Source organism: Electrophorus electricus, chromosome 7 (genome assembly GCF_041902795.1).
Source record: "Electrophorus electricus isolate QZ-2024a chromosome 7, ASM4190279v1, whole genome shotgun sequence".
Classification (NCBI taxonomy): Eukaryota; Metazoa; Chordata; class Actinopteri; order Gymnotiformes; family Gymnotidae; genus Electrophorus; species Electrophorus electricus.
Genome location: NC_137503.1, coordinates 12,925,354 through 12,949,369, shown reverse-complemented (window position 1 = coordinate 12,949,369; position 24,016 = coordinate 12,925,354). Strand labels below are relative to the sequence as shown.

The window sequence follows — 24,016 nt, the reverse complement described above, 5'->3', positions numbered from 1 at the left end:
CGCTGTCACGAAGCTACATTCATCATGTGCTAAACTGATGTAAGCTCCCACAAAACAGCTTAAATGGAACCCATCCCTGCAGCCCATCACCCGCAAGACGACAGCCAGAGCCACGCCAATACCTGGCAGCCCGCAAATGAGGCTGAGAGCACAGGTAATGTTTTACTATTAGCCAGCCAGTTGTGCAACGGCCTCCCCAAGTTTAAGACAAACTTGCTGACCTTGCCTTGCCTGTTTATGACAGAGCAAACGTGTGAGACTCAGAGAGCTCCTGCACAGCACACAAACCAGCGCTTGGTAAAGTTCCAAATAGAGAGGGAGTCGACGGTCGGAATTACAGAGGTGGAAAACAATCCTGATGAGAGAAAGAATTAGGAGGAGGAGGAGGGGATGGGCTTTATATGTGAACATACGCACATGCACCAACTTCCACAAATGCTAGTCAAGCCGTGATGCATTTTTCATTTCATTTATTTGTGGATTTCTTGTTCTCAATTAAGTCACCAGTACGCCCCTGCCCCCTACTGGTTAAAAAAAGATGCACAAATGAAGTCTTCACTGTCTGCTAAGAGCCTACGATGGTAAATAATGGTAAAATCAGAATAACGTGCCCTGTCTAAGAAGTCATTATTCAAATGCATAAATTTATAGTCTCCAAAACAATTATGAATAGTATCTTTAAAAACCAAAAGCAAGTCTTACATGACGATAAGTGTAAGTGTGCCAGTGATATTTTTATTCCATTATTCTTGATATGAATGAAACAATAATCCCATCTAAGTGCAAGCAGGACAAAAGTAGGCAACATATATGAATTTAAAAGTTACGAGGGTCAAAGTTGAGCATGTTGGCGGCCTCTGACCAGGCAGGATGCCGTGCCCCATCCATCTCTGTTGCCACAGAGTTCCCCTCAGCGAGAGAGTGGTTGGCTCCACCAATCACAGCACCACATGTAGGACACGCACGCTTTTCCATAGCACCCCCACATTCCCCAATGGCATATATGTGGCCATTAGGACACTTATACCAATGACCCAATTTCAGATTCATGGCCTTGATGATCATCACTCTCTCTTTCTCTGTGATACCCAGGCCACTGTGTGGAAGCTCAGTCTCCAGCTGCTTGAAAATGTCCTTCAGTTCAAACTCATCCAACTCAGTGAATGGCCCTGGATGCTCCAGAAGCTTCCACGCCCGCCTCACCTCGGAGCTGACTCTGATTCCGAGCTCCCTTGATTTAGCCATCTCACAGCGGACACTGAGATCAGCCACGTAGGAGAGTCTCTTCACTTCACACTCAAGATCTTCAACCTGCTGCTCAGAGAATCTTTGCGAAGCATCAAGCATGAACTGGAGGCATTCTTTACAGCGCGATGACAACAAGTCAGCCTCCAGTGAAGCTGTGCAATCACTCTGCATCTGCAGCAGTTTCCCAATACTCTCGAGGAACGATATCAACATCTCCTGGTGCCAGAGGTCTTGAAGAGACAGGCAAGACTCCTGAAGCTTATCTCCGATTTGAACATATTCTTGATAGAAGTGCGCAATAAGGTTCTTCTTCCCCTTCAGAAACAACTGAAGCTCCTCCTGCTTAGATTTGATGTCAGACTGCATACCTCTGATCTGCTCCTTCACCTTCTCGATGTCTGCCAGGCTGCGGTTGACATGGGGGCCATAGCGCACATTTCTGCGAATGGGCGTGCGGCACCTGGGACACTCCTTGAGTCGGATGGCCCGCTGATCCAGGCCAGCTTCCTGGTCCTCGTCCATGCCCATGTACAGGTCCATGGCCGTGGACTCGATGATGTGCTTGCAGTCCTCCAGCTGAACAAAGCGAGCGTCCGGCTCCTGTTCGTTACCAAAGAAGATCTCGGTCACTTCCTCATAATGGCACACTCTGCACTTATCTGGGCACGGGTCTCCACAAAGCCCTATGCAGGGATGCCCACAGGGCAGTGTCTCATTGCATTTCTCCTTGCACGGAGGCCGGTCGCACGGCTCGTGGCAGAGTTTGCTGCAGCTCTGGTGGGGGCACGTCCACCCACAAGGCTCCATGCACGGGACGCAGGGCTGGCCGCACTGCCTCTTACACGTGCTATGAATGCAGCGGTTCTGACAGGGCACTGTGCAAGGCGGGCAGTTCCTTGTGCAGGGCACCTTGCACTGGTGTGCGCATGGAAGAATGCGCTGGCACTGATGCTTGCAGGCACTGTGTAGACGCCCATGGCGACATTTGTGGCAGGTCCCCAAGCAGACATGACCACACTTCAGGATGGTGCCACATGGGGTTCTGCAGGGTGGGCATCTTGTGGGGTCCGTGGAGACGTGGCATGGCTCGACCTGGGTGTGTCCACATTTTAGAGTCATGGGAACTTTGACTTTGCAAAAGGCAGTGCATGGCTGTCCACAGGTCGCTTGACATGGGTGGCCACAAGACAGCTTCTTCTCACACGGCACCATGCAGAGGAACGAATTAGGATCCACATGGCAGGGCATCCACTGATTGTGTTGGCACTTTGGAATAACCTTCTCTATGGGTACCTTGCACTTTCCACACTCCTGATAGCACAGACGTGGGCAATTGTGCCCAAGCTCACACAACACCTTGGTGCAGTTTTTATTGCACTTGTATTTCTTGTGCTCGGTGTCGTATGGGTGACACATGCGGATGCAGACGTGACCACAGTCTAGGCGGTATTCACAGGGCTTGTTGCACCCACCTTCTGGGACTTTTAAAAAGTCGTTGGCGCAGGCCACCTGGGTGCATGTTTCTGGGTGGTTCTGGCAACTCAGGGTCAAAGCGCGACCCACCTGATCTTTCTCCCGCAGAGTGTGAAGGATGTTGCTCCACAACTTCACCTGGCTAAACATTTCCGTGTTCCCCAGGCAGTACAGCCCCTTCTTGGCGCGAGAAAGTGCAACACAAACGCGGTTCGGTATCTTCAGGAAGCCAACCTTGCCCTGAGCATTGCTGCGCACCAGTGACAATATGACAATATCGTTCTCCTCACCTTGGTATTTGTCAACAACATGAACTTTGACCCCTGAGAACTCCTTGGCGGGCATGAGCTTGCGTAAACAGTAGAGCTGGCCAGTGTAGGTGGTGAGGATAGTGATCTGAGAGGGCTGGTATTCCTGACACAATAGGTAGCGGCACAGTGCCACCACAAAATTAGCCTCCTGAACGTTTTGGTGACTTCGGCCATCCTTTATTTCCAACTCAGAGAACTTGTGGTCCACAAAGAAAAGGTTTGTGAGAACCCCCTACCAGAAAAGACAAATGTTAAGCTTGACTATGCTTAGTAATGAATAAATAATGACAGTTCTAACAGCTCATATGGTATCAAACAATCACATGTAGTTGCACAATTGAAATAAATAAGCCAGTTAGGCTGCTTACCCTAATATTTTCATACTCCAGTACAGAAGGGTGATTCTCCAGCTCTGAGTAGATATGAGGAGTCAAGAGCCGAGCAATTTCTGGTCTCATACGATGCTATAATAATAACAATAAAAGAAGTAAATGCAGTGGTTGGTAAAAACAGAATATGATGCGGTATAACAAATATTTTGATTTGTGTGATATAAGAGTTGCTGTTCAGATTTATAAAATTACCTGGTAGTTAAGTCTGACAAAAGGGAACTTCATATTAACGAGCCTTTCAAACATGGACACCTCCAGATTGAAGTTCTGGGCTAGTTCATAGACTGTGGCACTAGGTCTCAGCTGTGAACAAACACACAAGAGAAAGTCACGGTTATAGGGTATTCATAAATGGTAAGCATATGAGTTCTCCTGTGTGCACTAGATCTACACTGCAGATCAAAATTAGAGAACAACATACAATTTCCTAAATGTCAAGGTCACTGTGTAGTCCTATGTGAATTTATCCTAGCAGGAGTAAAAGATCAGTATTTTAAGCTTATTTCAAAAGTTTCAAAAGTATATTCAAAAGTATATATTCTAAAGCACAGTATAAAAACTTAAATGAGATAATTGAAAAAGAACACTGATCAAATTTAGAGAATGGGTAAAGCAGTTCCTTGAAACTGAAAACATTGAAACAATGAAATGGCCAGCCCAGAGTCCTGATCTAAACCCAATAGAAAACCTCTAGAAAATTCTTGGTGACAAACCCACAACAGTCACCAAACTGTGGAAGAGATTGCAAGAAGAGTGGATCAAAATCACACCAGAGCAGCGTGAGAGACTAGTGATGTCCTGTGGCCGCACATGTGCTGACGTTATTCAAAGCAACGGCCTGTACACTTCCTGCTGATTGGTGACTGTTTTAACCTTCAGAAAATTTTGTTGTAATCTTTCTCTGTGCTACAGTCATTGCTGTTCTGTAATTTTGATCATTGTGTTTTCTGCAAAATAAAGGTTTTATTTTGAAATATCTTGGTTATTTTGTAAAACACTGTTCTAGTGGCATGGTATACCCCTAACAAAAAAATCATTGTTGACCAATGAAGATTACATTATTTCTGAAAAAAACAAGTGTTCATAAATTGTTCTCTAATTTTGATCTCCAGTGTATACGCTAAAATATGCAATTAATTGCAATCAATGGCTCTGAATACTGATCCTGGAAACTCTGTGCACTTCACATCTTCCCCTACAGATAATTGAAGCTCTAGTGAGCGGAGCTGGCTGTGCTTGAGCATATAAAACACAAATGGAGCATATAAAACATGAATGGTATGCTGGCTCTACACTTCTGGGCTTGATTCATTTCAAGCAGGAACAAATCTGCAACTCTTAGGCAGGAATGAGATATTAAATATGCTTTTGTGAATTCATGGTGTGGAGAAGAAGCGTGTTTGGGACGTGTGGCCTGCACCTGTTGATGATCTCCGATCAGAATGAGATGCTGGCAGTCGGGGCTGAGAGTGGTGATGGTGTGGGCCTCCAGGACCTCGGCGGCCTCCTCCACGATCACCAGCCTTGGGTGGAGCTCCTGCAGGGCCTGGCGGTATTTGGCGGCCCCTGTGGTTGTCATGCCAATGACTCTGGCACGCCTGAGCACGCACAAGTCCTCACGCCGGCGGATTTCAACGAGGCGCTCAGCAGCATCCTGAAAGGCTTGCTCAGCATGAAGAGACTTTTCACGAAGGTCAGTCTGGTAGCGCTGCATCCAGAGGCTGAGGAGAGAGGAAGGGAGGTAAAGAAGGAACAGCGCAAAAGGAGAGAGAAACAGGAATGAGTGTAGTCAAATTATTAACCTTAACTGACCTACTGCTTATATGAGTTTATCCAACTCTAAATCCATGGTTTTCAATTTTTTATAATGACTTTGATGGTTAGATCCTGCCATCTAGTGGAGAAAATGTTATTGCACGGTTAACATAACTATTGCAAGGTGCAGCTCCAGAAAAACTTGCTTCCGTTTGCAGTAGCGTGCAATTACCGGTAAAGCCTCCATCTGTCTTTCAATTCAAGCTGCCACACATTCCTCACTTGCCCCTCTTCTTTTATGCTCATGGCTGAACTCTCCCTCAGTTCCTTCTTGACCATCTGCTTCAGCTTCCTCTTCTGGTGACGCTGAACCTGAACAACCAGAAACGCAGAGGAGTGGCGTTGGAATGATCACACACAGACAAACCTACCTCTGAAACACCAGTGGGGAAAAATGACAATGAAGAAATAATTAAATAATGGATTCATCAAAATTTTGATTTAAAATGTTTTTCATCCTGAAAGCATACTTGAATAAGCTTTTATTAAACCATCTTATTCTGAAAGGTTAAATCATTGCTATTATTCCATAAGCATCTTACCTGCCACTTTTCATCATCGACCGTTCTATTACCCTGGGCCTGTGCCTGGGCCTGTCCCTGGGCCTGTTGCTCTTGGGCCTCGTCCTCAGCCTGCTCCAGGTTCATGGCCAGTGTGCGCTCTTCCAGCTGAGCCATGAGCTCCTCTGTGTTGTACTGGTCACCATATGTGTCCCAAGGCTCTGCGTCAAAAAGGATCCTCTCTGCCTGAATCAGAGCTGCCTCTTCATCCACTTCCAACAGCTCCTCTTCCTTTTTGGGCTCAACCTCCTCCTTCCCTTCTGGGGAAGGGAAAGAAGATGGAGAGGTTGTTCTTTGTTTTACACTATAAAGTACTAGTGGTAATCAGTGGTGTAATGAAAGTGTCATGAAATAATTGATACAAGTAACATAGTTCCTGTTGCATACACTTTTTGCAAGTATACTTTTTTGAACTGGACAAAACACATATATTAAAAGAATGTTAGATCATTGTATATGTTAAGGACTCTGGTAAAATAATCAGCTTTACCAGATTTTACTGTTTGGTTTGTCTCACCTGCGTTGCCATGGAGAGCCTGCTGAGATGGCATCTGCTGAAACATGAATGCACCCAGGTCGAGCCACTCGATGATTATCGGGACCTTCCCTCCTACATTCTCAAATCCATTCTGCATCTGTGTCATTCAGAGACACACAGACAGACATACACAAACACACACACAAGTAATTCTGTGTTGTCTGCTGATACATGCTGATACAACCAAAATACAAGCAAACAAAACATTATGAAGACAACAATGATAATGATAATGAAAATTATGATAAAAACAGAGAGCAAGCCTTTTTTGTAAGTGGAAACTGAAGCTAACCCATACATATTTACAAGCAGTGTTTTTTTTGGTTGTTTGCCTGACTGGGGCATGGCCTTGTACTGACCGGCTGCCGATTCAGACTGTACCGGTGCTCATCAGACATGTGCTGCCACAGGAAGCGCTCATTAATGACCCCATGCAGACTGCACTCCAGACGTAATGACTGACTCTTTATCTGGTTCTCCATGAATTTCATCTCCCGATAGATCTGGAAATTACCAGCAGGTCAGCACTTTTTCATTTAGCAGTATTAACATCACTGAAAGAAAAGCTTAAACTATGAGAATTTGGGCTCGGAAACACATTTTTAAAAAAACTGTAAACATACAAACATACAACTACCTCATGTTACAGAAAATACTAAACAACCTGAAAATACTAAAAATAAACTACTAAAACAAATTGGTGCATCTGTTCAGACTTGAAGGCTAAAGGCAGACTAATTGGGGTTCACCTCAGAATGGGCCCTCTTAAGGTGTGATGGCAGGCTGCGACGGAAGTCAGGCCGCTTGGTCACCTCTCGTAGAGAGAAATGTTTCAGGATCTCACTATTACTGCGCCCTCCAACCCTCACGATGCCCTTCTTTAAGAAGCTGTGGATACCTGAGGACAAGACATCATAACCTCCTCATCACAAAGCCTGTGGATTCTAACATGGAGTAACTTACTGAAGTCTCCAAAGATCCTTTAAATGTATGGTATACAGTTCGCCTGATGCTTCTGTTAGAACAATGGTGGCATAGGGACAAGAAGATATGTGCTATATCAACCAGTCGATGCTATTCTGAAACACAATAATCTTATTTACAACAGATAATGTCAGATATTGAGCATATAAGCCATGTGGTACCTTCCAGAAACTGGTCTAGAGCATGGTTGGTGTAGCAGACCACCAGCATAGGGGAACTGTTTGACCATGCCATACTGTTCTCCAGCAAAGCCTGTGCGATCTTTAGCCCAACATATGTTTTCCCTTCAGAGAACAAAACATCTTGTATCAGTGGCAGTTAACACAATCAATAGCAAAAACCCATATTAGTTTAAGCTCCTCTGCCCTCCTGCAGAGTTATGTCACAACCCTAATCAAACAAATTTGTTCAAGTTTTCAAAGATTCCTTTCATTAATTATTTTAAGTCTTTAATTAAGGGGCATTATTTTACAGCTGAAACTGATCTGTAGAGGTCCAGCTATTCAGAAGCCTGGTGAACATTTGGACAGGCGCTTTCATTTATGATAAATCCTATTTTCCCTACCTGTGCCTGGTGGGCCCTGTATGATAGCTAGCTCTTTAGTGAGTGCCAGTTTAAGGGCTTGGAGCTGACTCTCATCCAGGCCTAGCTGCTCCTCAGTGGGCCATGCATCAGGCTGCAGAGGGTTGAAGGGTTTGATACTGTCCCGATGGTCCTCTGCTGCAACGCAGGACAGATCATACGCCCTCACAAATCGTGTGAGGTATTCTGGAGGGTGGACATCTGGGTTACATTCCACTATGTACCTAGAAAAACAGTCTAGAATTAACAGTGGTGTCACCATATGTATCTGAGACTGTGACATTCTGCCATCTGAAGCTCACTCAAGCAGACTGTGAGATGTCATGGAAAAATTGGGAAAATGGTACTCTTTAAGGCTGGTGAAATGGGTACAAAATCAGTTTGAATCTTTGCACACCTCTGGAAGGGGAGCTCGTCCTCCTCTTGCTCCTGAAGTCCCTCCAGGACATAGCGGTAGGCCTCAAAGTATGCGGTGGTCTCCACCATCAGGAAGGAGTGAGAAGTCTTGATCTCGAGCAGCTCAGCTTGACTCTCTCTAGAAAAACACAGCTGGACATGACCTTCGCTCAGCTTCTTGGGGTCACGATCAGCAACCGTGGCAAAGAGGAATGTTTCAAAATTGTCCATAGACAGGCAGACCAGGGACCCATACAGAAGTCGTTTGGAATTCTCCCAACGTACAAACTGCAAAACAGTGCATAGCTCTCATTTTATTCCCTGTAACTTCTCAGGAAAAACACTGATTAATGAATGTTATTTATCACCTATGAACATTTTAACAAGAAACATTCATACTTGTACTTAATGTGAAAATGAATTTAAAATAATCATAGTGTCAAAATTATTCATTTATTATCATATTTATCATTATCTGACCTGTAAGGGTCGGGGGTCGAACTGCACTTTGTAGGCAATGCCCGATGGGGTACAGAGTGGTACGATGACTCTGGTGTCAAAGTAGACTCTGATATCATCGAAACGCCTTTTTCTCATTGGCTCACCACTCTCATCATGCTGACTTTCAAGCAGCTGCCTGATGCCTTCACGTAGCGGCCTCACAAAGTCCTCTCTCAAAAGCCTAAAATGAGTATCCAGGTAGATATGAGCACTGGGATAGCTTTGCCACATAACGTTGGGCCGCAGCAATGGCTTTTGGTCCTGGTGGAATTCTTCAGGGGTTGGATAGACTGCCATGCTCCTGAAGTCATCCTCCCCTGGTTCATTGCCTATTAGGACAGTGTAATTGTCTGAACGTAAGGTGCCCTCCCTTGCTTTCTTCTGAAGGTGATCAACCAGGCCCTGGATCTTCTCTAGGTCATTGTCAACACTGGCAGGGACATCTGTCCCAGATGCTCGTAGCTGGTTGACCACTGGTTTCAAGACAGCCACCAGCATGGACACGGAGAGGATGGAGCTGGAGGGGAACATACTGACCATGTCCATCAGGAGGCTAATGATGTTTTCCAAGTGCAGTGGGTACTGCTGCCTCCGATCTGGGTTGTAAGCAGACATCATCCCAGTCACATAGAGAGGAAGCATGGTTTGGAAGAAGCCAGAGTCCTTGACTGTCTGGGCTACATGAAGCACTGTCCTGCGGTCATTCTTGGCCTGAAAGGCCTTGCGAAATACCTGACAGAGCAGCTGTACAAGGTCCTGCCGCATGGGCTTCTCCTCCAGCAAAGCGCGCAAGCCTGGACTGGATGAGAGGGTAATGGCCACCACAGATGTGTCTTTCTCCAGCAGCTCCTCCAGCGTTTTGTACCCAAGTTTACGTATCTCCAGGGCTCCGTCTCTGCTGTTCCCTCTCCCACCAGGTCCCCTCCCTCTTGGAGCCCCTCCTCTGTCTTGTCCTGCTCTTCCTCTCTGAACCTCTCCAACTCTGTCTGTCTCCCTCGCAACATCCAGCCTTTGGTTTCCATTGTTTTCTCCTCTCCTCTCACTTCTCACTCTCCAATCCCCCTCTGTGCCACCCCTGTTCACACCTCCTGAACCTCCTCCTCTACCACCTCCACCTGCTCCCCTCCCTGCTCCCCCTCCTCTACCACCTCCACCTGCTCCCCTCCCTGCTCCCCCTCCTCTACCACCTCCACCTGCTCCCCTCCCTGCTCCCCCTCCTCTACCACCTCCACCTGCTCCCCTCCCTGCTCCCCCTCCTCTACCACCTCCACCTGTTCCCCCTCCTCTACCACCTCCACCTGCTCCTCTCCCTGCTCGCCCTTCTCTACCACTTCCACATGCTCCTCCACCTGCTGCACCTCCTCTGCCACCTCCACCTGCAGCCCCTCCTCTGGAACTTCTAGCATCTCTTTGCTGATTAGATACTCCAATTTCCTGTCTTTGTCCATGCTCTGGACCTGTGGAAGCTAAAAAAAAAAGAAAAAAAAAAAAAGAAAGAAAGAAAAAAAAAAGGTAAATCGGCATCAGGATTAAATGAGTGAAACCAAATTATGAATCATATTCTGAAAAGAAGAACAACAAAAGGAAGAAGAGACAGATAGACGTCTTGGCTAATCACCTCGTCTTTGATGTCTTTTCCACTTGTTTTGGTTGTCCATTCTTCAGCAGAGATTTCTGTCAGTTTTCCTCTATTTCAGAGTAAAGGTTATCCAGTGGACATACACTGTTACGATGAACACATAATGAAAAAGACCTCACTGATTTTGAAATTAGGTTCAAACTCGGTTCCTGATCCACATACTCTAAGGTAAGAGAAGATAATTCTCTAGATATCCTGAAGGGGCAGTAGGCAGGCAATTTCTAAGGCAGGCCATTTCAACACACACATGAAAGCATGAACAACCCGATTTTTTTTTCACAGCATTATTACGGTTTTAACAACATTATCGTTACAAGTTCAGATTAACTATCCGTGAGATTCTAATTCGCACAATACTCGATCGGGTTATATTCTATCACATCACTAATCATTTTTAACACCAGGTGAACAAGTAAATTCCTCCTAACTGCATTAATGCAACAAACACACCACGACAAAAATATAAGCACACGAAATATTATTAGTATGCCGACGCTTTCCACAATGTGGCAAGTAGCCAACTTATTCTTAACCCTCTTCCTGAGATGTCGATGCAAACAAATAGACAAATAGACAAATAAATTAATCATCATAAATACTACACCGACTCCACTCGTGTCCTTACATACTTAATAGCGGTAAAATTGATTTTATTCTTGACATTCGCTAAAGCTGCTCTCTCTTCCATTTTCCAGGAAATAACGTACAAAATAAAGGTTATACCGTCACTCTCGAGGGGACAATCTAAATCCAAAATCGTATTTTCTCCCGGAATATCTCATTAAAAAATATAATTTTATATAAAAATAAAAGGGTTATCTAGATTGGTCGTGTAGTTAATACATCCCAGCAACGAACCTGTTCAGTTCATGGCATCTCTTCCTTTCTGTTGATGGGACGTTCTCGCTACGCCTTTAAATACCGACTGAGTTTCGATTTCGAGTTAATGGGACTCCGTAGGTGAACGCGTTGACTCATAACCCCGTGACTATCAGTAAAGCAAAAGCAAATACTTTGTTGCTTTGCGACATTTTAAGGGTTCCGTTTTATGAGTCTCTGCCGTAAATGCCCACATGAAACGTTTCATCTCCGTTACAAAAGTAAGAACATAGGTTTTGGACTGAAAATTTCTGTAGAGTGCCGAGTCTGAGCGCAGAATAAACAATCACTCCAGGACCTGCAGTTTGGTACTTTGCTATTTTCAAATGTTATTAGCAATGATGGTCATTAGTAATGAAAATGCAACTGAGTTCAGACCCACGAGTTTTTAATAACTTCGCAGAATTTTGCGACTGTAGCCAAGAAGCAAATTTCACAGATACTACAAATGCAAATAACAAACTAGATTTAACTGTTGCAAACAGAACTAAAATCCACTTGTTTTCTCTCCATCCATAATCAGTTGTAATAACGCTGGTGCCAAACGGTCAGATTCCTCCAATTTGAGAACTGGGCTTTCTGTTGCTCCTAGTTTATACTGTAGCATGCAAGGTGGAATACACGTTTTCTCGGCCACAAACAAATGTACAGGTGAATATGCAGAAGGTCAAGTTGTCTTCTGTAGCGAGGCTGAGAGCAGATTTGCTTCCCGCCACACTCATATCTGGAAGCTTATGGGAGCTGCAAGCAGAAGATGATGGCAAACCCGAGCAAAAATGCCTTTGTTACTGCAGCCAGCATAAACTCCTCACTTTCTTCTGAACCTGAAAGCAAAGAGATAAACAGGACCTCATCAGCACAAAGAACAAAACTAGAGCTTCGACATTGCTTGATCAGACTGAACAAGATACAAATGAAGAAATAAAAGCAACTAATATAGTGCAGTGGTGTTTCCCTCTCCCAGTTATGGAGTGCACTTTAGGCCTTGTTTACCTTTGGCATTAAAATACATACATCCAGATGCTGTCCATATATACATGCAAGATATCAGCGTAACCTCACATGATCGGAATGTGTTTGGACATGGCCATCATGATCCCCGTGGGCGTGCGCATGTGTGATGCAGCCAGCTTGCTGCCAAACTCATGGCCTAATGTCACATTTCAAAAAGGGCCAAGAGTAAACATGTGGGGTCTTGATTAGATGATGATCTGGTCTTATGTGAATAGGAAGTGTAAACAGGGCCTTAGTGTTTTCCCCCCTCCCAACACATCTGTTGGACGGGAACAGCAGTGATGTACAGCGTACTTGGCTTTGGATTTGAAGCGTCCTCCTTTCTTGTGAACGTGGCCGAGTCTTTTTCTGTCCTCAAAAGAAGGTCTGCAAGAATGCAAAAGAGTGTTAAGAACTCAACCAAATTAACCATCGCCATTATGATTCTGTTAAAGCATTTGGGTATGTCTAAGGCCCATACCCTGCTCTGTACTGCTTCAGAGCTTTCTTGCTAACGTTGGTGAGTTCTCTGTCAAACACAGACTTCTTTGCAGGCTTCCCATCTTTTTTGGTGGTAGCTGGAAAAAGAAAAATGGAAAGATGAACATCAGAAAATCCAGTGCAGGCTAGACATGGGGGTTAAATGGAGGTGAAACATAAAGGTGGATTATAGCTGACTAACAGCTCGAAGAGCTGAGGCTAAGAGGGAACCGCCCCTTCAATGCCGACCTGTCTCTCTTGGCTCGTCCTCTGGCACTGCTCTCGCTCGCTTGGGCTTGCGGTCTCGCTTTGCCACCCGCTCAGCGTACATCTGAGACTTAAGTATCTCAAACTGAGCTCGCTCTTCAGCCTGGAAGACACACACAGGAAGTGCAAAATAGAACAAAAGTGAAAGAAAATCCTGACTGCTTTACAAGATGCACAAAATGCTACCCTCAAACATCCATTACAAGAGTTACAAAATGACGTATGAACTGTATGTCTAGTGGCTTATCAGTAACATGTTTACATATTTCCTGTCCTTTCTCTATAAACAAACTCCAGACCCTGTCAAGTCTTTTTTCCACATTTCCCAGACTCCCTTTTTTTGTCTTATTTCAGTTGTCAAAAAAGTGGATGAATAGTCATCTCAATGCCTAACAGTAGCCAAGCCAGTATTAGCCTAGCTTTGCCAAGCAGAGTGGCATCTTGTGGGATAGTAGGGTCATAGCCTTGCCCACGGGCACAGCTATTCATACGGATTCTGGTACCAGCAACCCTCCAGGTCATAGTCCAGCCACCAACCAGCCAGCCCAAAACCAGACAGACTCCAACCTATATTACTTCGACAACACATCTATACTTTTCCTAATACATTTTCTGAATTGTCTCATTTTTCTAGGTCAAAGTTGCTGCTGTTGTTTTTTTTAATGTCTTACTTTTCCAGACTTTGCAGACTGCAAAACCTTTTGAGTAAACGTGAAAAGTTACCACAGCGGTGGACACTACAGCAAAAGAGACACGTCGCAGAAGAGAAGCCCCCTACCGACAGCACTTTCTTCTTGCCCTCGCTCAAGAACTGGGCACGTTTCTTCTTCCCTCTTAGAGCCAGGTCGAAGTCCTGCAGAGCCTTGCTCACTGTGGGGACGGGTTCATCGTTACTCATTAGCATGAGGACAGTCTCACCCCTGCTTGGGGGCCGCCGGTGCGGTAAAGCCTACTCACTCCGCTCTTTCTTTCTCTCCTCGCGCGTCTGGAACCATGTCCTCGCCAGTGGCTTCTCGTCCGCCTTCTGCGTGAGCCGCTTCTGTGCTGAGCTGATCTGAATGACGGATGCCCAAACGTGGCAGTGAGCGGAGAAGGCGTTTGCATTTCGGTGCGTTTGTGTCTCTCACTTACAGTGCCGTACCTTTGCTTCTGACTGTGCCATCTCTTTTTCTTCTTTCTCCAAACGCAACACAGCATATATGTCTTTCTCCAACTTCTCGATCAGATCCCGGAACTTCAGAATCACCTCTGGTACGCAAACAGCAATCACCCGGCACATAGAAGAACATTTACCATGCCACTCAATACATTGGACCGCAGAAAAATAATTCCAAGGTTAAAAGGAAACTCATTCTCAGTTGCTAAAAAGAGAGAACTTCTGCTCCACGACAGATCAGTAAACTGCCCAACTCAAACAATTAATGAGCTTGCATGATACTCTTTTACCGTTATGGTAGCTCATTTCATACTGTTTTACCTTGGGGCAGAACGCGAGCTTTGACAGGCATCTTGGCTTTTCGCACTATCTCCTTCAGCATCTTCCTCTCGCTCTCCCCCACCAGAGAAACAGAGCGGCCCACCTTTCCTGCCCGCGCTGTGCGCCCCACCCTGTGGACGTAGTGCTTCAGCGTGTTGGGCATGGTGAAGTTTATAACCTGGGCAGTAGCAGAAGGAACTGTTAAACCCTAATGAGGCTTTTTACACGAAGTGGAATTGTGTGGAGAAAGGTAAGGTTTTATCAGTTTATCATCATTTGTCTGGTGGGCAGGCTAATTAAAGATGTATTCAGCGGTGTGAGAAAGCAACTGCAGCATCTGTCAAACTCCAGCCAAGTATAAGAGAAAAAGAAAAAGAAAAAAATAATTTTAAAAAAAGAAGGGCATATCCTCAGGTAAATCCTCAAGCCTGACCTAATAATCATCTCACTACATTTGATAGCCCACAGTAACCGTCTCTAGTATGAGTGAAACTAAAGACAAGTGAGCTCAGACTTCAGCTTGTCTGGTCAGACAAGAATACTCCAAATTATACAAACAAAATGATATGATGCCTCAATATTACACAGCCGTTGATGGACCTACTGTTTTGACTCCCTCAATGTCCAGACCTCGGGCTGCTACATCTGTGGCCACCAGGATGTCAATCTGTTCATCTTTAAAGCGCCTGAAAGAAGTCCAAAAGAGAGAGGGACTTAAAGTTGCACAAATGCACCTTTAAAACCTGGATGTGCATAATTTCCCAAATACAGTCCATTATTACTTTTTGATTACTGTCAAATTTCATAAGATGGCTTTCAGGTGTTCTCTACTTCAGAAAGTCAGCACCCGTACCTGAGACTCTCCAGTCTCTGAGTTTGAGACAGGTTGCCGTGGAGCTCGCCAACCTTTAACCCCATGAGGCCCAGGAGGATGTGCATGCGGTGCGCCTGCTTCTTGGTCTGTGTGAAGAGCATGACGTGATCTTGGAAGGTCCGCGTGAGGAGTGCTGTTTGGGCAACAGGGAGGGCAAAGTCATGACCATTCGTCTCTGGTTACGGCAGACCACCAAAGCTTCATCCTAAACCTGGGGGGCCTCTCACCTGCCACGATGGCCTCCCTGTCCCCTTCCTTGGCTGGACGGATCCTCACAAACTCCTGCCTGAGGTAAGGTGCCACGTCTGTGTTGCTGTTCACGAAGATGCGCACTGGCTGCTTCAGTGAGACCGAGGCCAAGTCTTTCACCTATTCCACACACGCACACACAGCCATGAGACTCTCTCCCACACATGCTTTGCTCATAATAGTATGTGCAGACATGACTTCTCCTGAACTCCAACTGATGACACCTGCCTTTCACGACTCACAGCTAACTAGCAGTGTTCATTTTCACAAGTTTAACCCTACAACATCGTACAAGCATGTCCAAACTGGAGTGAGTACACCTGTAGCCTGAACACAGAGGAGAGCTGTAGTGGTTAATGATGACTGCGTGGCCTGCATGTGTGTGCTCAGCCATCAGAACAGACCTCTGCTGTTGGCACCATCTCTGGGTCATTAAGAAAGCCAGTTACCTCCTCACTCATGGTGGCAGAGAACAGCATCGTCTGTCTCTGGTAGGAGCACAGGCGGATAATCTCCTTCATCTGCTCTTCGAAGTACTCATCCAACATCCTGTACACACATGGGAAGAAAATGGCCAACAAATAAAACAACCATGCACATTCTATCTCTCTCAAAAAAAAAAAAAGCTGAAAAGCCTTAACCAATCAAGTGCCAAGACTATAGCTGCTTACTATGTACAGAGGCTGTTCAGCCCATTCAAGTCCTACATATTCTACATATTAAACTGTACACCAAACTGAGAATTGCTAGAATGTTAGACTCTCGACAAAGAATCAAAGTATGGTCATCCTGCCATAGCCGTCCTCACCGGTCTGCCTCGTCCAGAATGAGGATCTCGATCTGGCTGAGCTCGAAAGACGGAGTGTTGTGCAAGTGGTCGATCAAGCGGCCGGGCGTGGCGATCAGGATATCCGGTCCTGCCCTCAGGGCCGCTTCCTGTGACTTCAGGTCCAAGCCACCTGTGCACAGGTGGAGGAGACATCACTGACGTGACATGGAAGAAAACAGCTACGCCCAGCTACTACCAGCAGCATCTCAGTTAATACAAAAATCCTCTGAATGACAATGCAGAACATTACGAACGATAAGAGTGCTCTTGGCTTCAGCCAGTTTAATTACGAAAACCCTCACTCACCCACGGCAAGGCAGCAGGTGATGTTGGTGAACTGGCCCAGCTGGCGAGTCACAGAGTGCACCTGGATACCCAGCTCCCTGGTGGGTACCAGCACCAATACCCGGGTCACCTGCGTCTCCCTCGGCTTGTAGAGGAGGCGCTCCAGAACTGGGAGCATGAAGGCCGCAGTCTTCCCTGGGGAAGGGTGGAGTAGGGAGAGGGACTGATTTAGCTGATCAGTGACCAGTGCATCATTAAAGCCATGGCTGGTCTGGTGAGCCTTTTATTTATGTATTTTGTTTAAATCAGATGCCAAGCATGAGCACACAACTGCTTCACACCAAGACTGTTCACATGACCGATACCAACACCATCAAGGTGTGCAATGTGTTACTGGAACTTTATAGATCATGTGCACTGTTCCTCGCTCATCCAACAAAACTATTTTTCATTTAATTAAAAATATGTATATTTTTCTTTTTAATTTTTGCTTCCAGTAACAAACATCCTTTTGCGATACATCAGCACTGATGTTGGGATCACAGAAGTAATATACCATACATACACCTGGTAGTCTGTGCTAGGATTTACATCACACAGTATCCCCAATAGGCACAGTGAGTCAGGGTGGCACGGTAAACTGCCATAATGACCCACCAAAAAAATGCGTTGACTTATTTTTCTGCCAAAAGGTAGTCACATAGCCAAAAGAAAACAGGTCTAATTCTTTGTGACAAGACACTGAAACTGTACCTACACATTAGATTCTAACAATGTTGGAATTCCATACAAAGAGATGTTTTCTGAACATATTTGATTCTGACATAGGTGTAAGATGCTCCGCAAGTAAACCAGGTGAAACAGATTTACTAGTTTCTGCCCTATAGATATTTTTAATCCTGGATGGAACACATTTCTGCAAAGGAGTTCCTCTTTTACGTTCCATTGTAATTTTCCATGATTGCTTCGACCATTTATGATCTTTCATTACTGCTTTTGTTTTTATTTGGTCTATGGTCAGACATGCTTTTTGTTTTGATGATAGGCAAATATTCTTTCTGGAACAAGACTCAATTCTTGAGAATATGTTAATCACCAAATGGTCCTGCTTTTCTATCTCTATATTCTGATGTATGAAGAAATGAACCGCGCATGCTTCTCAGCATCTCTGATTAATGACACTTAGTCTGAGATGTGTGACAAAACATAAATGACCACATAGATAGAATATATACTATAAATACAGGACATTCTCCTTTTCCTATAGAGTGTAAATAAAAGCTGGCCCCACACTTCTAACTTACCAGTTCCTGTAGCAGCACAGGCACAGACATCCTTGCCCAGCAGACCCACAGGCACACAGGCCTTCTGGATCGGTGTGGGCTGCCTGAAGCCCATGGTAGTGATGGCCTGTGGAAACCACACAACAGCTAAGCATAAATAACATGTTTGTCCAGAGCACATCTTCAAAGAAGCAGTTCCTAGGTGGAAACAATCCAGTTTGCATTAGCCACATCTGTCATTCACGCTGACGGAAAAAATGGTACACACAGGTGTGTGGTTCAAATATAATTTGGATCTCACACATACTGAATTTAACTGCTGTGGAACAAGTGCAGTCCTTCACTGTTATTTCAAATATCTGGATCACTGAACTCACTGATTTTGTGGGTAATTTTAATAAACCCATTTCTCAAAAGCATAACGTCTGACCTTCAGCAGTGGTCGGGACAGATTCATGTCCTGGAATGTGAGGCTCTCGTCGTACTGTGATGCATCTTCAAAAAATGCTTCAGGTTGCTAAAAAGACAAAAGACTGAAACTCAACAACCGGACAGACACAGCCTACAGTTTGGGGTTTCCAAGCCTGAGAAAAGAAGTCACTTGACTTTCATATTTTAGTGTTTATCCTACACCAACACACCCATTTTAACATCATGAAGGGCTTAAGTAGCTGTTGTGTTTAGTTGGGTGTGTTGGGAGCTGAGAATACAGAGGTACTTCAGGAAAAGGACGAGAAACACAAATCACTGCAAAAGTCAAGGAAAAATCTGTTCATGACTTGCCTCTTCTGCAGCCTTCTTTTGGCCTTTCTTGCCTTTTTCTCTGACTGTATCTGTGGAGAACAAACAAAAAGTGTGCATGTGTGAAGAACAGATAAACACAGGCTAACTCTGTTATACACCTGTTATATACCAAAGTACATTAGGAGTCAGATGTTACTTGCCAATATAGGCCTTACCTGCTTTTTTGAGGACTTCATCTCCTGAAGAAAATTCATCCTCTTCATCACTCCCTCCATCATCATCCCCATCAGCAGTTTCTTTGTCACCAACTTCATCTTTGGCATCATCACTATCTTCATCATCAACCTCACCCTCCCGCTCTTCCTCAGCAAGCGGAGCACCTGTTTTTGTGCCCTCTTTCTGAGCCCTTTCCTGAATGCCATCAGATTAGTAAGTGAGAGGCATAATGCAATCAAACATTGCATCTTTAAAAACTGCATCTGGTGTCTCGGACTTACCTCGATTTTGCGCTTTTTACGCACTTTTTCTATCTTCTCATCCAGTGTGGTGGGTGCTTTCTGAAAAACAAATAGTGACGAGGCTAAATCAACTGGGTGACTTCGTGAATGCTGTTAAGTGTCCATCTGACGTGTCCATCACTTAGAGTTTATGAAATCAGATGAGACTGACTTTATGAGATTATGCCCTTACCCTCTTTTTGAGTTGGGCCATAACATCCGCCATCGCCCAGTCTTCGCTGTACAGTCCATCTCTCTCTCCAAACTCAAAGTCGACATTGAAGTCGCTGTTGCCCCGTCCTTTCAACGCTCGCTTCTCCTTATTCAAAACAATTGGCTGTTCCTGTATATTTTACAGTGAAGTTTTCGTGTTTGCAAACAAGTGAGCTACTAAGATAGTTATCTAGCAACTTTTTTTTCACAAAAAAAAGCATGCCATTTTTTTAGTTAGCGGACAGACAGGTACCGACCTCTTCAGCATCAGACTCTGATTCGTTCTCCTCGGGTACATCTGCCTCATCCTGAATGGTCCCAATCAGATCAAAATCTGACAACATATTGCTGGCAATAACTTTGTCTTCAGACCACACTAGCTAGCCAGCTAGCCAAGTAACTAGCATTTGCCAAAGAAAGCTGTCTAGCAGGAAAGTGTCAAGACCGCAGAGTATTCTGTATGATGCCAATTGTAAAGTTTATTAATAGGCTAAAAATAACAGGCAAATGTAAAAAAAAATAAAATAAAATAAACAAATAAGTGTCAACACGTACTATCTAGACATCCTACCCTCAACACACGTGTGTTGAAAAACGTTCAGGAAGTACGTCATGTTCTCGCCTGCTTTCAACGTCACCCAAAGCCGTTCATTTCTTAGCAATACTGCCCTCTTAGGTCGAGAAACGGAACAGAGCTAGATGGAGACGGAGTTGTATGCCGAATACAAATATGAGACTGCATAAAGTTAAGATAAAAGAACCTTTTCGAAAAAAAAAAAAATGTAGAAGTAATGAGGTTTAGAATTCAGGAACCGATATAATTTACCTGACATATAATATTCTGTATAAACTCTTGCAGAGGTTACCTCAAATCTAAAGAAGCCCATCACTTCCCGATCACCATGAGAAAAAGTAAACAGCTACAACTTCAGTCCAGATTTTACACTGCATTCACATTACACAACTGTAAGTAATTATAAACAGAGTCCCTTACAGTCTTCAAAAACAGACTGAAGACCCAACTATTTGCTGATCCTGCACCTATGTTGAGTAACAACCTCAAGTACTTATTGTAAGGTATTGTTTATTATACTTATTTTAGTCTGTTTAGAGCTTGCATTTTGTTCTTCTAGGCCTCAGTACTGATCCCTGGATTTAAACAGCATTCTAGTTCATTGTTATCTTGGATTCTAACCTACTACACTGGCTAAGATTCATTCTATGAGTAAACGACAAAGCAGTTTTGTAAATCACTCTGGATTGGAGTGTCTGCCAAATGCAATGTAATACAGATTGAGGCTCAGGCTCATCATTGTTTTGCCACTTTGTTAATCCATATAACTTCTGGTCTTATTTTCATTCATGTTCATATTAACTTGTTCTCAAATAAAACAGATTTAGTTTAAAAGCCACCTTGTGTGTGTTGATTCAGCCCTGATACTCACTCTCACAACTAAGGTAAAGTATCAGTTTGGCTGAACAACTCAAGCCTTTGGTTGTGACGAACAATAATTCTGGTCTGATTTTCAGACCAGTTTATGACTTCACATCATTGAGATGTATAACAAAGTTTAAAAGGAATTAATAGATGTTAAAAGTTACAGCACAGGGATTAGGATTTGCTAGACCCTACTACTATTCTGTTCAGTCATGTCAATACAAAGCAGCAGGCTGCTTCCATGACAATTGGAGTCAAAATTTAAAAACTAATGCAGCCAATAAAGTTCAAGACGAGCGTTTCATATTTTTTAAAAAGCAGAACAGTATACACACGCATTTTAAAACCATCCAATAAACACTTTATTTAAAAAAAAAAAAAAAATTACAAAAGGCAAAAAAAATCAACTTAAACTATACAAAGAGCTCATAGACAAGGTTTCCAGCAGGAGGAAAACAGCTCAACGTCTGTCAGAGACTCAGGGTCTGGGGGGCCGCATGCCCGGAGGAGGGGGCCCTGGTGGGGACAAAAGAGAAGTAGGAAACAGCTGTCACTCAAATACTGAAAAGCAAGTTAGAACAAGTCTAAAAGAGCTTGACAGGCTGCCTCACCTCTCATTCCAGGGGGCGGAGGCCTCATGCCTGGAGGGGGCATGCCCATAGGAGCCCCACGGCCAGGGGGCATGCCCATCGGAGGCCCCATTGGTGGCCGCATGCCAGGGGGAGGACCCATCATGCCTGAGAATAGGGAGGGCTTCAGTTCCACATTTACAAGTGACCAAGATCTAGCTCACATTGTTCTGAAGCCCATCAACATAGTCCCAACAGTTTGTATGGGTATGTGATTCTGAGCTCAGAGTAATCCTGCTTCAGAACTGTCTCATCATCAGTCTCAGTTTGCACAAGAGTTCATCATGGCAACAGAATCAGCACAGCCATTCTACTCTGCAAACTGATGGAGGTAGGGTGATGGCACTTCACACAATGTTCCTCTTTTAACTGATTTGAGAGCAGCTTTGCAGTTGAGTGGTGAGGGAAGGTTACCTGGAGGTGGTGCTCCTCTACCCATGGGTGGAGGCGGGCCGCCCCTGCCCGGGGGGTACTGCGTGGGAGCACCGGCGATGCTGGCGCCAGCTGCTGCAGCAGCCACTGTGCCCCTTCCCTGAGGGGTCATTACCTGGGACAGAGAAAGCGAGCAGCTCATGATCATTAAAACAACCTCAGCATGGAAGAGAGCTAATGTAGCTCAACTTCATGGAGGACGGATGGTGGTGCCCAACATCTGAATGTCACAAAAGAGCAGAGAAATCCAGGCCTACATGTTTGCTCCAGTATTCGATTCACCCATGCAGCAACAACACCGCAAATTAAATTGTTTACTAAAACTAGACAGCAAAACCAGGTGGTGGTGATATTTAGAAATCAGGACAAAGGTGTCCCTGGAGTCCCACATTGTCAGGAAGATTCTCACCTGTTGTGATGGGCCTCCAACACCACGCACTGGTCCAGCAAGGCCAGCAGGAGCCTGGGCCATGGGAGCTCCGGCTGGAACACCTCTGCCTGCTGCCCTGCCCACACCAGGGCCTCCAGCCACCCCCGCCAGGGGCACACGGGCGATCCCCGTCTGTAACAGCAGCCTGCCATCAGACATGTATCCACAAACTACAGGAGATCCCAAATGGATTTGAAACGAATCTGAGACTTACATCTTTGGGGGGAGGCCCCTCTACTGTCATAGAGACCAGATTCTCTCCTCGGAGCAGCACAAGGCCCAGCACTCTCTTCTCTTCCCTCTCTGGCTGTTTGGAATTTTTGGGCCTGTAAAGTGGGTACAGCAGCAGTTAAGACCGTTGCACGCCAAACCTCCAGTATACAGGGTATGCTTTATACGGTCTTGTAGTCTTACTTGATCTTTCTGAATTCGTCACAGTCACACAAAATGAGGTTCATATGCTTGTCAAACGCCTTGAACGTTCCGATGAATATACGACCATCTTGCAATATACAGCGCATTCGATAGTCGATGTGCTGGAGCATCTTGCTGCTTTTCCCGACCGTCTGCAAAACAAATGGTTACTTAGTCAGCTCCGTCATTTTGGGTCACAGCACAGAAATTGGACGAAATCTCTTTAACCCCCACATTACTATTGCAAAGGTGATGAACAATTCATCGCGGTATTCTGCAGCCCTAAATATTTTCCAACTATGCATAACATCCCTCAAACTGCTAACACTAAAAGTAACACGTAATGCTGCGAGCATCTAACCTAGCTAACCATCTTGGATACAGATGTGTTGAAATATTGGTAGCCCGGCTGGATAATTGAGTCCTTTTGAGCGCCGAGATTAGATACATTTCTACCAGCTAGCTTTAGCCAAAACGTTGTTTATTTAGTTGAAGTTATCTAGCAACAAGTGAAGCTGAACAGTCTAAGAAAATGCGCAGCTAGTTAGCTAGTTTGAAATCGTGTGTGAAGCCAAGCTAATTAACCTACCATTAGCTACAACGCTAAAGACTAAGGGACTTTAGCTAGCTAGCTAGCTCATAGTAGCAGACAAGCTAGGTAGTTAGTTACGAGCTAGTGCATTTGTACTCCCCATTCATTGTCTAACTACCTAGCTACGTTTTATACCTATACATCAATGGGGGAAACGTTGAAGATGCTAAACAAGAAGTTGAACAAAATATGGTCATAAGGAAGTGTTCGTCAGAACATTTCCCCTCAAATGCAACCAAGAGCTAGCTAACGTAACCTTAACGTATGCATAGCTAGCATATGACAAATATATGCAAATTGCTTTTGTAATAGAAGAAAATATTAAAACGAGCACCACCAAGCAGAGCGAATAGTTTAAACAATGAAGTCTTACCATGATTGCTGTTGGGATGGCTCCGATTAAAATCGGATTCTGCCTAACAACTTGCAAAAATTGACCCGCGAAGCCAACAGCTTGGCGCCGCTTGGTCCTTTCTTTATCGCTGGCTAAGCGGAAGAGAGTACATACTCTATTGTGTCCCCCGGAAACACGAATCTCAAACAATTCGATCCTCCCCACCGGATAATCACG

General features: G+C 44.7%; 3 protein-coding genes across 7 annotated transcripts; all 3 read right to left on the bottom strand.

The window, feature by feature from the left end:
* Positions 1-455: 455 nt before the first annotated feature.
* On the bottom strand, positions 456-11,403 carry znfx1 (zinc finger, NFX1-type containing 1). Of its 5 annotated transcripts, none has more exons than XM_081718064.1 (15): positions 11,299-11,403; positions 10,420-10,524; positions 8,781-10,267; positions 8,302-8,588; positions 7,887-8,128; positions 7,483-7,605; positions 7,087-7,235; positions 6,697-6,840; positions 6,317-6,434; positions 5,782-6,059; positions 5,412-5,551; positions 4,845-5,145; positions 3,617-3,727; positions 3,401-3,496; positions 456-3,264 (listed from the first exon to the last, which is right to left on the bottom strand). In XM_081718064.1, the coding sequence occupies exons 2-15, from the start codon at positions 10,457-10,459 to the stop codon at positions 817-819; spliced, it is 5,964 nt and encodes a 1,987-aa protein (XP_081574190.1). In that variant the 5' UTR covers positions 10,460-10,524; positions 11,299-11,403; the 3' UTR covers positions 456-816. The 5 variants fall into 5 exon arrangements, with proteins under 5 accessions (XP_081574190.1, XP_081574189.1, XP_081574191.1 ...); XM_081718063.1 differs by having other exon boundaries at positions 11,164-11,304; XM_081718065.1 differs by lacking the exon at positions 11,299-11,403 and adding an exon at positions 11,070-11,292.
* A 287-nt stretch (positions 11,404-11,690) lies between these two features.
* ddx27 (DEAD (Asp-Glu-Ala-Asp) box polypeptide 27) lies at positions 11,691-20,118 on the bottom strand. The gene is made up of 21 exons (XM_027000746.3): positions 19,768-20,118; positions 19,491-19,640; positions 19,298-19,357; positions 19,016-19,211; positions 18,840-18,889; positions 18,487-18,573; positions 18,078-18,183; positions 16,795-16,968; positions 16,468-16,618; positions 16,109-16,208; positions 15,638-15,779; positions 15,390-15,543; positions 15,141-15,222; positions 14,537-14,714; positions 14,201-14,307; positions 14,017-14,113; positions 13,838-13,929; positions 13,042-13,162; positions 12,794-12,890; positions 12,628-12,699; positions 11,691-12,143 (listed from the first exon to the last, which is right to left on the bottom strand). The coding sequence occupies exons 1-21, from the start codon at positions 19,852-19,854 to the stop codon at positions 12,128-12,130; spliced, it is 2,319 nt and encodes a 772-aa protein (XP_026856547.2). The 5' UTR covers positions 19,855-20,118; the 3' UTR covers positions 11,691-12,127.
* A 1,201-nt stretch (positions 20,119-21,319) lies between these two features.
* Positions 21,320-23,959, bottom strand: snrpb (small nuclear ribonucleoprotein polypeptides B and B1). The gene is made up of 7 exons (XM_027000747.3): positions 23,819-23,959; positions 22,854-23,005; positions 22,654-22,765; positions 22,419-22,571; positions 21,992-22,124; positions 21,560-21,685; positions 21,320-21,464 (listed from the first exon to the last, which is right to left on the bottom strand). Exons 1-7 carry the CDS (start codon positions 23,819-23,821, stop codon positions 21,427-21,429), a joined length of 717 nt encoding a protein of 238 aa, XP_026856548.1. The 5' UTR covers positions 23,822-23,959; the 3' UTR covers positions 21,320-21,426.
* Positions 23,960-24,016: the final 57 nt, after the last annotated feature.

Coding starts and splice junctions, on each gene's coding strand:
- znfx1 (XM_081718064.1), bottom strand. CDS start 10,459: ATGGACAACCAAAACAAGTGGAAAAGACATCAAAGACGAG. Junction 8,589..8,780: donor TCGACCCCCGACCCTTACAG/GTCAGATAATGA, acceptor ACTGTTTTGCAG/TTTGTACGTTGGGAGAATTC. Junction 5,552..5,781: donor TCGATGATGAAAAGTGGCAG/GTAAGATGCTTA, acceptor CTGGTTGTTCAG/GTTCAGCGTCACCAGAAGAG.
- ddx27 (XM_027000746.3), bottom strand. CDS start 19,854: ATGTTGTCAGATTTTGATCTGATTGGGACCATTCAGGATGAGGCAGAT. Junction 16,209..16,467: donor ATTCTGGACGAGGCAGACCG/GTGAGGACGGCT, acceptor ATGTGTGTACAG/GATGTTGGATGAGTACTTCG. Junction 14,114..14,200: donor TGGCACAGTCAGAAGCAAAG/GTACGGCACTGT, acceptor TCCGTCATTCAG/ATCAGCTCAGCACAGAAGCG.
- snrpb (XM_027000747.3), bottom strand. Junction 22,766..22,853: donor GACGAATTCAGAAAGATCAA/GTAAGACTACAA, acceptor CCCACTTTACAG/GCCCAAAAATTCCAAACAGC. Junction 21,465..21,559: donor TCCGCCCCCTGGAATGAGAG/GTGAGGCAGCCT, acceptor TGTCCCCACCAG/GGCCCCCTCCTCCGGGCATG.